The sequence below is a fragment of the Xenopus laevis genome, chromosome 7L (assembly GCF_017654675.1).
Source record: "Xenopus laevis strain J_2021 chromosome 7L, Xenopus_laevis_v10.1, whole genome shotgun sequence".
Classification (NCBI taxonomy): Eukaryota; Metazoa; Chordata; class Amphibia; order Anura; family Pipidae; genus Xenopus; species Xenopus laevis.
In genome coordinates, this window is record NC_054383.1 from 67228055 (window position 1) to 67242354 (window position 14300).

At 38.6% G+C, this 14300-nt stretch overlaps 1 protein-coding gene across 4 annotated transcripts; it reads left to right on the forward strand.

Annotated features, from left to right (window-relative positions):
- The first annotated feature begins 1 nt into the window (after position 1).
- Positions 2-12257, forward strand: tardbp.L (TAR DNA binding protein L homeolog). Of its 4 annotated transcripts, XM_018224321.2 has the most exons (7): positions 2-373; positions 2811-3060; positions 4096-4179; positions 5691-5854; positions 6719-6859; positions 8082-8249; positions 10637-12257. In XM_018224321.2, exons 1-7 carry the CDS (start codon positions 326-328, stop codon positions 11162-11164), a joined length of 1383 nt encoding a protein of 460 aa, XP_018079810.1. In that variant the 5' UTR covers positions 2-325; the 3' UTR covers positions 11165-12257.
- The last annotated feature ends 2043 nt before the right edge of the window (positions 12258-14300 follow it).

Consider the following 14300-nt stretch of genomic DNA (forward strand, 5'->3'; position numbering starts at 1 on the left):
TGCAGTGGTTTAAGATTTTACCATATCTCGCGTAATAATTCTTGCTGATTCTAGACAAAAATGGCTCAACCCCTTTGAATGAGGTGGGCGGGGCCTATTTTTGGAGAGCGCTTAATTATAAGGTGAATTCGCCATTTTGTGAAAGGGGTAGAGAACGTGAGTGTGTTGGCTCAGTGGTGGTAGTAGTAGGATTAGCGTACGCGCCTATATCGTGCTGACGCTGATCATTTACACATCACACTTCATTTGCTTTGTTTAGTGGGGGCAGCCTGATTATTTGGTCGCAGTAACAACAACAGGTAAGCCTCTTCTGCATCCATGAGCAATGTGTGTTTCGGGCGGGCCTAAAGTTGAAAATGGCGTTTGTGATCAGGTTGGCTTGCTACTTGGTGCCTTTGTGTTCTGGTGAATAGCAGTGAAGGAACACGTGTGGCTGCGAGGGCGCCGCGCTACTTTGCTTTTCTCGCAATCCAGTGTGTTTTATAATTGTTTCTGGCGCAAAGGTTTGTTGGTGGCTGTGTGCACTGCGCGTCTGCGCCGGGTACTTATTGTAGAGGAATCCTCGCTTCGCTTCAAAGCTGTTGTTAGGGCATGCGTGCCATTCTGAGATTTCTACAATCCACAAAGGGATCGTGGCGCAAACCCACTTGGTGTTGTACAATATGAATCTAAACGTTGTTTATATTCCTCATGGGCCGACATTCTTAGCGCTATCTGCAATTGTACTTTATTCAGTAAAGTGTTCCTTGCTTACCTTATACTTAGCTTATTATACTGCTCCAGCGCTTTTAATTGTGTTGGGGTTTTTGGGTTGGCTAATTTTTTGCTGGATTAAACCTTTACCTAATAAAAGAACTGTTCTAAACAACTTTCCTAAATATGTGTGTGTATGTATGTATGTATGTATATATATATATATATATATCTATATATATATCTATATATATATATATATATATATATATATTTTTTTTTTCTTGGGCAATTGACATTCATAATATATTTTTCTAATTCCAAGATTTTAAGGGATACATGTACTGTTAATATGAATGAATTTTGTTCCAACAGCACCGCTTGCTGCTTAGTTTCCCACCAGTCTGACCACTAAGCAGTCGAGGAAGTTGTCAGGAGAAATAAAGAGGATGATCTGCTTGGGAAAGATTTGAGAGGTTTCTTATTGTTTTCCTAAGCAGAAGAACATCAGGGCAGCCTCTTTCTCCTGACAACTTCCTTGACTACTTGGTGGTCACACTGGGCAGAGACTGACCAGCAGCTGGCGCTGTTGAAACAACATTAATTCATATTAACAGCACATGTATACCTTTTAATATCTTGGAATTAAGAAAAAAATAAATAATGACTGTACATTGCAAAAGTGCTTAGAAAAGTACTCAACAATTTTACATTCACTTTTTAAGGTTTACTTATCCTTTGAAACCCATTATCAAGACAGATCCAAATTATGGAAAGGCCGTCTCCCATAGACTCCATTTTATCCAAATAATCCATATTATGAAAAATGATTTCCTTTTATCTCTATAAATGTTAAAACCGTACCTTGTGCTTGAGTCAAACTAAGATATAATGAATCATTACTGGAATCAAAACTAGCCTATTGGGTTAATGTTTACATGATTTTCTCGTAGATTTACGTTATAAAGATCTAAATAACAGAAATATCCAGAAAACCATAGATCCCGAGCATTCTGGATAACTGGTCCAATAACCATACCAATAACTTTTGAAATGGATGTATATTGTAAAGCTGCTTAGAATTAAGGTAACTTTAATTAGGCAATATTTTATATTTTGTAAAACCTCACTTGAGGGTGCGTTATCTTTTGTCAAGAATCGGTGCAAATTAAATTTGGAAAATGTGCATGAGCAGTAGCGTAAAAAGACTAAAGCTGGCTATACACAGGCCAACGGAAGGCTATGAGGGGGGCCAACTTGGGCCCACATGGATTTGGCATTCTATGACCATTTTTTTAAAGGGCAACTAACAAAATAAGCCTGCAGCCCTATTTTCCTTTTAAGCCATGCACACACATTTGTAGGGAATTTTGTGTGCACACAGTATTTTGCCTTTGACTCTCCCACAATACTAGCCTTTTTTTTTTTTTTTTTTTTTTAGAAACCAGGTTTATGCAAAATACATTTTGCACCCACAACAATCTTTATATGCCCTTCTTCAGGGCCAAATGATCGAGTCACTGTGACATGGATATAGACCATTGGACAAGGACCACAGTGTGTCAATGTAGTCATGGCAGAACTTTCAAACCAGACATAACAGTTGGGTAGTCTGTAAGAGGGCCTACCCAACCAGTCCTCCGTTGCTAAAATTGAAGTATGCTGATGCTTTGGTCTGTCTGAGATGCAAACAGGTGGATGCATCTGCCATTGTGCATTAGGCTGTGTTGCAGTAAGATCTCGCTGTATGGAGTGTGTCGTGACTAGCTGTAACTGTCTGAACAAACCATTGGCTGCATCCAAAAGTTATTTGATGCATGAAGCATTTTGTAGCCTTGATTTGCTGGATATTCTGGTGTGCCCTTTAAACAAACTTCACCAAATCTAGTCAACACTTTGAACTATTTGGCATGAAAAATTGATTTTTAGACCAAATGCTGTAATTGGTCAGAGCCCTGTATCCGTCATTATTCATTGTGATTTGTATGTATCATTGTTCCGTGCTTTGAAATATGTTAACACTTTACTTGGGCCTTTTAAACAAATGTGGGCCCTATATGTTTGTCGGCTCACCTGTTATGCATCTGTAGATCCCTTCTAACTAAACACTTCTCTAGTTTGCAGAAATGGAGATGGAATACATAAGAGTGGCGGAGGATGAGAATGAAGAGCCAATGGAGATACCATCTGAAGATGATGGGACAGTTCTGTTGTCTACAGTTACTGCCCAGTTTCCTGGTGCATGCGGTCTGAGATATAGAAACCCAGTGAATCAGTGCATGCGTGGTGTTCGATTGGTTGAAGGCATTCTCCATGCTCCTGAAAATGGCTGGGGAAACCTTGTGTATGTAGTCAATTATCCAAAAGGTGAGCATAACTAAATGCAAACGTTTAACTACAATTCCTTTACTTGCATAAAGCACAATTGTGCCATTAAAGTTGGGAATAAAGTTTACAGCCGATAGTCTCCTCTAATTATTTCCTATTCTGAGGCTGTTCTGTCTTGTGATTGGTACAGAGGACTGTTTTATGTATTGCTGTGTGAAGGCTAAAATCAAAGTTAGTTTAGTGCAATTTAGGTTGTGCTTTATTTTATAGAGCTGTATAAATATGCCCTTTTGCCCTATGCAGCTTCAATGGCCGCCTCACTGTTACATGGAAACTTTTATGTATAAAGTGTAGTTGTTTTTTAATCAAATACACAACTTTTACCAGTGCAAGATAACCATACATAATATTTAAATGCATATTGGTGTTACATTTCCTTAGTCGGATCATATACCACCCTTTTTTATGAGTTAATTTTTTGTAGTGGTTTCATGTAAAAGATGCATTAATACTATTTGAACTAAATATATGTATTTTCCTCTCAGACATTCTGGATTCCACAGACTGAAATGTAACCATGATAGTCTGGCGGTGCTGGGACCAGTTTCTTACCCCCTTAAAGGAACAATAACACCAAAAAATGAGTGTTTTAAAGGAATGCCCATTTAATGTACTGTTGTCCTGCACTGGTAAAACTGATTGCTATACAAACACTACTATAGTTTATGTAAACCAGCTGCTGTGTAGCCATGGGGGCAGCCATTCAAGCACAGGACACCGTAGATACGGTAACAGAAGTTCTGAAGAATCCCATTATATACTACGGAGATTATTTGCTGTGTATCTTGTGCATTTTCACCTTGATCAGCTTTGAATGGCTGCCCCCATGGCTACACAGCAGCTTGTTTATATAAACTATAATCGTGTTTCTGAAGCCAACCCAACAATTTTACCAATGCAGCGCAACCGTACCTTATATTTTCATTACTTTAAAACACTAATTTTTTTGGTGTACTGTTCCTTTAAGCTTAACACTGTAATGTAACCTTTCCCTCAACATGTGCCCTTGTGAAGTGATGGTTTACGGGTCTGCACCTTCCACTATGGAAAGTAGAGGTACTTCAAGTCCCAGTATCCACTGTTTCACAATGAAGCAAGGTGAGGGACAATGCTTATTACATAAGCCCAACTTGAATGGGCTCATGTTAAAAAAAAAAAAAAAAAAAAAAAAAAGTGTAATTTTCTTTTTAAGAGATGCAGAAAGAAGTGTTTTTAGTCTATCATGCATGCCATTTATAAATTTGTTATAAAAGTATTTTCCCCAATTTTACTTTGCCTATCTGATCCCTCGTGTTGTTCTATGAGGTGGCTGCCATATTTGTGCAATAGTAGTCTGTTAGCATTGGAAACTTTTACAATTTACATAATTAAATTATTAATTCTGAGATGTTAAGGGATACATATTCTGGTAATATGTATTTTTTTCAGCCTCGTGCTGTTTGGTTTTCAACCATGAAGTAGTCAGGAGAAAGAGCTCATCTGATGTTCTTCTGGTTAGGAAAAACACTAGAAACCTTTGATAATGCTTCATATCTTTCCTAACAAGAAAAACATCAGACCAGCTGTTGGAAACTAACCAGCATGTGGCACTTTTGTAACAACATTTATACCTATTCCCAGAACATCTATCCCTTGTTCTGCAACATCTGTCCCTTGTAAACTGCAAAAATGCTTAGAATAGCACTCCATTTTACATTGACTTGTTTTAAGGGCATGCTTACAGATAATATAGGGTCTGTCTTTATTTTGATAATGGAGCAGCAAAATTGATACCTGAAAGCAGAGTAGAGTTGCTGTTTGTGTTTTTATTCTAGAAACATGTAAACATGTACTTTTGTCATAATTTGATAAAATGCGAGTCGAGCTTGTTATAATGGTGTGCAATGGAGCAACAGCATACTGACAATCTTTTAATAACTGCAAAGTCTTTTTTTTTTTTTTTCAGTCTTAGAATGGCACAGCATCACGGTTCATGTTTTAATATATAATGAGTTGAGCATCTTGTGCAAGAAGCACAACTGTATTGTAAAGAATCACATGTAAAACTTGTGCAAAATGTCCACAGTACACAATCTTTATTTAAAAATCAGATAAAATAGTTTGAGAAAATATTCAATGGATATCTCATCTTTTTACAAGTTAAAACCTGTGGAAGCCGCTTTAAAATTCCTTTTAGATAGCCTTTATCTAAACAAAATGTGGTATTTTAATTAGTTATAAAAGTAAATTGTAGCTTTTTCTAAAGCAGTATAATTTAATTTATGCATACTACCATCACAGAAGCAAAATTATTTGAGAATACTGAACAGTACACTGCATATGATTTGGCTTTTAATTTAAAGTGCTGGTATTCTGTTAAAATTCCTTGGTGGACCACATCTGGTCTGCAAGTACCTAGTTGGACAGCGTTGCTCTAAATATGGCCTGCATTGTGTTCATGCAAAAACATACTTATTCTGGAGACTCACTTGGCAACTTTTTATCTGTCAGTCTCAACACTACAAGAACACTGTGCAAATTGTATTGGTTAGCTTATCAAAATATAAATCAAAACTGGCAGGTAAATAGACATGATTGTACTTGCTGATATGTTGTTGCTTTTTACACAGATAACAAGAGGAAGATGGATGAAACTGATGCTTCCTCTGCAGTCAAAATTAAACGTGCAGTGACAAAAACATCAGATCTAATTGTATTAGGTCTTCCGTGGAAAACCACAGAACAAGATTTGAAAGACTATTTCAGCACATTTGGTGAAGTGATCATGGTGCAGGTACCTATACACACTATTAGTTTTGTATGTAAATGGAACATTTCTAATGTGAACTACTTGTTGTTTTCAAAAACATAATGGGTAATGCTCTTTTGCAGATGTTAGTGTCAGTTTTAACACCACTGTATAAATTGGGTAAATAGGCTGTGCATAATAAAAATGTTTTCAATATACTTTGTAATCTGTAAAAGGCTAGAGTGACTGGATGTCTTCACATAAGAGCCAAAACACTACTTCCTCCTTTGTAGCTCTTTAAAGGGGAACTATTGTAAAAAATGAAAATTTAATATAAACTTCATCATACTGAAATAAGAAACTTTCTGAATACAATCAATTAAAAATTCTGTAAAATTTCTGAAATAATCAAATTTATCTTCACTGTCCCTCTCTCAGCATCTTTCTATCCATTCTGTCTTCATTCAGGAGTTGGGTGTCGGATATTCATTGACCGTTAGATCCAATATATCTTATGGGGGGGTAGAAGATGTATTAGCTGAGCTCTAATACATCTGCTAGGAAAGGGAGCCCCCAAATATAGATATAAGAATAGTTCCCCCTTTAAATGAATAGTTACATCAATAAAAGTAATTCATTTATAATATACTGTTACCCTGCACTGGCTTGTTTATATAAACTTTAGTAGTCTTTCTGAAGCAAACACATCTGTTTTACCAGTACAGGGCAACAGTACATTATATTTTAATTACTTTAAAACACTTAATTTTTTTTTTTCTGTTACTATTCCATTAACCTCTTGGTCAGTCAGTAACTTCAGGGGGGGGCAGTAAAAATATTTAAACCATCACTTAATGCCATGGTTTTTGGGTGTTTTTTTTGTATAACCTATAACAATTTTCCTTACAGGTAAAGAAAGATGCAAAGACAGGCCATTCTAAAGGATTTGGATTTGTCAGATTTACAGAGTATGAGACACAAGTAAAAGTGATGTCTCAGCGTCATATGATTGATGGCCGGTGGTGTGACTGCAAACTACCAAATTCTAAGGTAATGATACTACACTTTGTTTCATTTTTAATAATTGCCGGAAATGTATTTTACCTGACAAATGTAGTAATAATTATCTTTTTCATGTGTGTTTATATCTTGTTGGATATTTATAGTCAAACAGGCTTATGGATTAGTGCAAACTAATGAGTGTACAAGAGACTGTTTTCAGTCTGTTTGAAATGTAAATTTACCTGCTTTCCTTAATTCTTTGCAAAAAGTAGTAGTTTTAAGCTGCTGGCACATGGGGCACATCTCAGGTGGCATATTTTAGTCAGCACATAAGTGCTCAGACCACTTTTCTATTGACTGTAATGGGAAAAACCTGACTGTACTGTTGTACTGTCCGCTCACCTAAACATGCTGTAGTGGTTTTATTCCCCTCCCAAACAATCCATTCGCTAAAAAAAAAAAGCTACAGGTTTTAATCATGGGTCCCCTCATAAAAGCTGTTGCTACTTGCAGCTATTATGGATGTGGATACCAGGAAATATTTTTTTGCCAGTTGGAGTGCACACACGTTTTCCTCCAGCCTTACCTCAATACAAGGCCATAGCCACAGAATTTAAAATCTGTTGTTGATGCTTAAAGCCTCTGTGTAGGCTTTAATTACGTTTGCAATTACTTCAGAGTTAAAGTATTTACCATAGGGGTTAATGTGTTTTTTTTTTATAAAGAAAACAAGTTGGGGAACTTTAATCCTGGCAGGTTCTTTGGTCAGGTCAAATACAAGGTTTAAAGGGATAACTGTTTTGGGATTTTTATTTTTTCAAAACACATCCGTTAATAGTGCTGCCCCAGCAGAATTCTGCACTGAAATCCTTTTCTCAAAAGAGCAAACCGATTTATTTATTTTCATTTTGAAATCTGACTTGGGGCTAGATATATTGTCAGTTTCCCAGCTGTCTCCAGCCATGTGACTTGTGCTCCTGCCAGAAAGCAGTTCCATCCTAAAGTGCTGGCACTTTCTGAAAGCACATGACCAGGAAAAATTACCTCGGGTGGCTTGCCTGCACACCAATATTACAACAACAAAAAAATACATTTGCTGGTTCAGGAATTAAATTTTATATTATATTGTGAATTTGCAGTGTAATTTAGAAATGAAAACTGCATCATAAAAATCACAACAGAATCCCTTAAACTCTGGGCCCAGAAAATGAGACTTGACTGCAATAGCCAAGAAAACACAATTTTAAAACCTGATTCGAATTTTCTTTAGAGTCCAGATGAACCTATGCGCAGCAGGAAGGTCTTTGTTGGGCGTTGCACAGAAGATATGAGTGCTGAGGAGCTTCGCCAGTTCTTCAGCCAGTATGGAGAAGTTGTGGATGTCTTTATTCCAAAGCCTTTCAGAGCATTTTCATTTGTTACATTTGCTGATGATCAGGTGAGGAAGTTAAATGCAACTTAAATGCTTGCAGGAAAATCCACAAATTTTTAATGTTGGGGCATTGGATTTTTGACCATCTTGACACAAGCCAACTCCACATTGTTTAGTCTTTGGTTATGGCTCCCAGTTCATAACCAGGTTTGCAGATAAATAAAAACCTTGACGTATCAGCCATGAAGCTGTAGTTCCAAGAACTTCTGATTGAAATGGCGACACTAATTATCCTTAAAGCCTTGCTGTCAACAGTATCTAGGGCAGCAAATGACATTCCCAGCCACTTCTTTGTACAACTTTTAATAATACAGAGTTGGCATTTGCCTGTGTTTGAGTCACACAGATTATGATTAGGAATGGTGGGAAATACATCTGGGCAATGCTTTCAGGATGAGACTTTAAAGCCTCATCCTGTAATTTGAGTAACTGTTCTATAAGGTAACAGTACTATCTGTCTTTGCTTACATTGTATAGCCAACCTAGTTAGTTATCTGCCTAGCTAGTTATCTGCCAGCTACCTATGTTGCCAGGCTATTACTATGACTGACTGTTTTAGAAAACCCTTTATGAATCACGCAACAAATCTCTTCAGATGGAAGTGCGGTGCTTATTGCACACCGTTACACTGGACCTTCGTGACCACTTCTTTTGGCTCTTTGCTGTGTGCTGTAAGCTGCGCTGTCATTCAAAAAGAAAATCTCTTCTGAGCTGCCCTGATTGCAAGCTAATTACATGTAAATAAGTAGCTATTTTTGCTGGATTGATTTGAAGAGTCCCTGACTTGTTTTAAGTTATCTGGTTACCTCGCTACAATCTAAAACTGTTTTCTCATGGGATGACTGATTAATATTAGACTGCACAGGTTATCTACAAGAGTTTAGTCACTTACTGGTGCTACTTTTAGAACAATGGCAAATGGGATGTTTTGTCATCCACAATAAATCTTGACTACCGTGGGCAACACCACCTCCCTGGTTTTCTTCCCACTGGCTAAAATGTTTAAAAATGTTAATTGCCATTGGTGAAAAATGAGCGGTGCGGATTCCTTCTGAAGTAGTGACTTTGCCCCTTGTGCCCGTTCAGCATACTGCACAGGTTGACCACTGTATTGCCACTTTAGATGTATATTTTAGAGCAGCTGTCAAAGATTAATTGACCACTGTACACTTAACCGGCAGATTTATCAAAATATGATATTCACTCTTACCACAGAAAACTCACCTGCTTTCTATTCATTCCTATTGGATTTTTTGGTTTATTTACCATTTCATAAAACTCTTCTAAAAAGTCCCATACAAATGAAAATAAAGTGGGTGAGTTTTTTTGTGGTAAGTTCTGATTTTACATTTTGATAAATCTGCCCCTTAATGTCAATTGTTTGACCTAATTTTTCTGGGTTTTTTTTTTTTTTTTTAGGCTTGTCCTTCATTTTACAGACCTAGGTTCAGTTTTTTTACTCAGTGTTAGTAGGCAATCGCTTACATCATTCACCCTACAAACTGAGATCTAACTTAAATTTTAGTCTGATGAGCTAATTCAAGGACTGTAGCAAATGTGACCACAGTTCAACCCACAGTATGCTACAGTTGTCTGTTACTGTTCTCTGGGTTGTATGGTAAATATGTGGTACTGTATAGGCCCAGGCATTCCAGCAGCTTTCCCTAGATGTTTAAATTATATTGCAACATTGATTTAGTAGCCTGAAGTGCTGTGATTGTAGGAATTGTTTTTAAAAGCACATATTGCACATTTAAAATTTAACAATTAGAATATATTTGCAGTTTAATATATAAATTGTTTAGAGAGCCTTCAAAGGCATGGAGTCCCCAACCTTTTTTACCTGTGAGCCAAATTCAAATGTAAAAAGTTGGGGAGCAACACAAGCAAATCTCTGGGGATGCCAATTATGGCTACCGGTAGCCCCTATGTTGTCTGGCAGGCTACAGGGGGCTCTGTTTGGCAGTACATCTGGTTTTTATGCAACCAAAACTTTTCTCCAAAAATAAGCACCTGCTTTAGGCGACTGGGAGCAACATCCAAAGGGCTGGTAAGCAACATGTTGCTCAAGAGCCACTGTTAGGGATTATTGCTTTATAGGTGATTTGATGTTTGTTTTCAGATATTTGTTCTGAGGTGAACAGCTGTGCCATTTAAAGTGAACATTTTCCAGGCTTTCTAACTCTGCAGCTACTATTTGCAAGTCCTGCAAATCAGATTTTTGTGTGCCTGCCCCCTGTTAAGTGCTGAAAAAACTTGCTAATTTTGCATGCACTTGCCTTCTGATTAATTTGCACAAAAGAATAGTATGTCAGCTTAGTCCCCATTCACATTTGCAGCTTATGTTAAATTCAGATGTGGAAGTTCTTATGTTCTTAATGTCTTTCTTTTAGGTTGCCCAATCTCTGTGTGGTGAAGACTTGATCATTAAAGGAGTCAGCGTTCATGTTTCTACTGCAGAACCAAAGCACAATAACAATAGGCAATTAGAGAGAGAGGGTAGATTTCCTGGACCAAGTTTTGGTAGCCAGGGTTACCCCAGCAACCGGCCAAGTGGTGGGACACTTGGCAACAACCAAGGTGGTAATATGGGTAGTGGTGGTGGTGGTGGTGGAGGGATGAATTTTGGGGCATTTAGCATAAATCCCGCAATGATGGCAGCTGCCCAAGCAGCTTTGCAAAGCAGCTGGGGTATGATGGGTATGTTGGCTAGTCAACAAAATCAATCTGGCCCCCAGGGTAGTAATCCAGGTCAAGGAAATCAACAAAGGGAACAGCCACAAAGCTTTGGTTCAAATAATTCTTACGGATCCAACTCTGGTGCAATTGGCTGGGGGTCCCCTAATGCTGGATCTGGCAGTGGATTTAATGGTGGCTTCAGTTCAAGCATGGAATCAAAATCTTCAGGTTGGGGCATGTAGTCTTATTAGAAGACACTGGGTTTCAGTTGTTAATTCCTAATTTTTATGGTAAGTATTTTGCAAAATGCATTTACAGAATGTTTCCAAAAGGCTCTTGTGTATGTTCAGTAGTAAACCTAAGGGAACTGTTTTCTAAGTTAGTAATGCAGGTTAACAATCTCTGGTCTCAATACTACTTTCTGACAACATACATGTTGTAGACCACTGGTTATCAATTTATAGTAATTCCAGCCTTTTTTTCCCCCTCCTTGCCTCAGTCTGTATAATAATGTAAATGGAATCATACATTTTTGTTTAGGACAGTCTTTGTACCTTAATTGTGTTCACTGCTTCAACTGATCTCTGCTTCTCACCATGACTTTCTGGAACCTGCAATTGAAATGCAGTTGATTTCCTGCCCTGGAGGAGCACTTTTGCCTACAAGCTTTTTTTCTAGCCTGAAGATCTCATGCGGCACAGAATCTTAAGACGGTGGGTGATCCATTTTTATCCAGTTTGTTACATGGAGTTCATACCAGCGATTTGAACGCACGGCTGTGAGGTGGAACCAGAACGCTGTTTGAACTGTGGGATTGGTGTTTCCAAAGAATGAGTCTTTGGTATGAGCGAGAACAAGAGCGCATGCAGAGACCAGTGATGCATTATGGAATATTAAGTTGTCAATGTGTCTCTCAATCCAGTGGCAATGATGAGAGTGTGCAGAGAGCAGTGGGAGCAAGTAACGTACGAATGTCTCTTGCATTCGAAGGACTTTAGCTTATTTGAAAGACTGGGGCTAAATCAATTTGTCTGCAACAGTTTGTACATTTATTTTCACCCTGCCCTTCTTAAAATGTCTTCTGCTGTGAATGCTGTATGAAGTGTGATTTTCTTTGTTATTGAAATGTGAGTCAATGTGATGAAATTGTATATGATGGGGGTGGGTGGTGCGAACGCTCAGTCAGAGTGGCTTGATATTTGCTTCTCAAGAGTGTAGGAGATGTTTTGGTCTGTAAGTAACAACAAGAATGCGGTTTGCTGCAGTTGTGTTCTGTCTGGATGCTTTTTACATGACTTGTCATTGTAGGTTATTAAATAAAAGCTTTAAATAAGATTTTTTTTATTTATTATTTTTCTGGTTATTTCAACTTTTTTTTTTTTAATCCTTTTAGGAGTTCTAGCTTTCATACTTGTTACTATGGTATTTGTAGCCAATGTGATCTAGTTACACTGCTGCCCCCGTTAAAACTACAAGCCTGAGCTTTCCAGATTAAAATACTATTGGTTGCATAAATATATGGACATGGAAAATTATTTAAGCTTTTTTTACTCCAAAAATTTTGTGTAATGAATGTAGGTTGAACATATGCAGACTTGGAAGTATTTTGGGGAACACTACCTCTTATAGTACTTGGCAAACTTGTAGGTTATGCCACGTCATCACAATGTGCTTGGAAAGTAAAAAGTCACAGCACTCGCCTCTTCATTGCTGGTGCAATCCCTTGTTTATTTAGTCAAGTTTGCCACACAAAACAATGTTTTGGCCGGTCTAGACAACCCTTTGTCAGGTCCTGACGTAGGGAGGTGTAGACCTAATGTTTTGTGTAGCAAAATAAATGGGATTGCACCAGCAATGATGTGGTGAACGTGCAGACTGCCATCTTTAATTTGGGATTGTTTACATCCACATTAAAGGACCAGTAACACAATTTTTAAAAATAAAAAAAAAAACAAATGCATACATATTACTTACCTCCAATATGCTGATCTTTCCTGCTGTTTGGATAAGACATAGGAAAAAACTCAAACCGGCACTGTCCCACGGTGTCCAAGGGGTCTCTGCCATCTTCTTGCTGGTTCTCCTTCTCTTCTCCCCTACGCGCGCTGCTGTGTCTCTCTTCCTGGACTGACGTCACTTCTGGATGCTTTTCTCTGCTCACAGCTGACAGCCGTCCTGTTACATTATCTCCCTGCTCTTTTGCCCAGCAGTTATGTGCACTCCTCCAGCATGTCTCTCTCTCCCCCTCCAGAATATTTTTGTCAAGATAATTTATCTCTTTTCCCCCCCCCTGCACCCTTTACCTCCCCTCTCCCAGCACCCATTCCTCCTCCTCAGGCTTTTGTAACTCTGCAGCGTTTGTGTCCCCGCAGTGTTTCCCTCCCCTCTGCCGGCAGCTTTTCTGTCTCCTAAAAACTTTTCTCCCTGCAGTCTTTCCTACCTGAGCATTTCTCCCCTCAGCCTCTCTGCTGGCAGCTTTTCTGTCCCAGCCTCTCTCTCCACGCAGCGTTTAAGTCCCTGCAGCATTCTGTCCTCTCAGCCTCTCTCTATCTGTGTGTGCAGCGTTTAAAATCCTCAGTCTCTCTTCGCGCAGCAGTTCACTCACCACTGCCTGCTTGGATGTTACCGGCTGCTCTGTGTTTTGACTTCCGGTTTCCCTACTTCCGGTTGTGTGTACAGCGTCGGGAGTGCGCACTGGTTGCCTTTTCGCCGTTTTCCATGTAATGGAGGAAAGGTATTTTGATTTATTTTTTAAAAAAAGCGCTAGGTGTGTTATATTAATTTATTAGGGCATGCCCATTATTTTTAACATGTAGAATGTATTTCTCAAATAAAAATTTTTGACGTTACTGGTCCTTTAAACTGGGTTAGCAGTTACCTCCGTTTTCTATGTAGTTCCCTCATTTTTAGGGACCAGAAGAATGTTCCGTGGTCCAGTGTAGCTATTTCCCCTCATTTCATTAACAAGCCGGTAGAAGTGTAGAATCAACTAGCAAAGAGGCTCCTCAAAGAGACAGTAGTTGTGAATTAGCACCTCACATGAAAGAAATTTGGTAATGTGCCTTGACGTCACTGAATGGGGCAAGGCCAAGCAGGCGTGAATCTATAAAAGACGTGCTGGAGGCAGAAGCCGGCACAAAGTTCGCAGGCGAGCACAGTGTAAGAAATAGCTCGACCCAAACCTGCCCCCGACCCAACAACGGTGCATGGAAGACGGCCTGAACCCGCGGGCCGGCACATCACTAGTGGATACTATGTGGCCCCCATGGAGTATTGCCTATTGATGCTTTGTCATGCTCAACTAAACGCCTTGAACTAAAGTTAAAAATTTCATATAAATACAATATTTAAGTGCATTTTTTCTATTGTAATATCTTT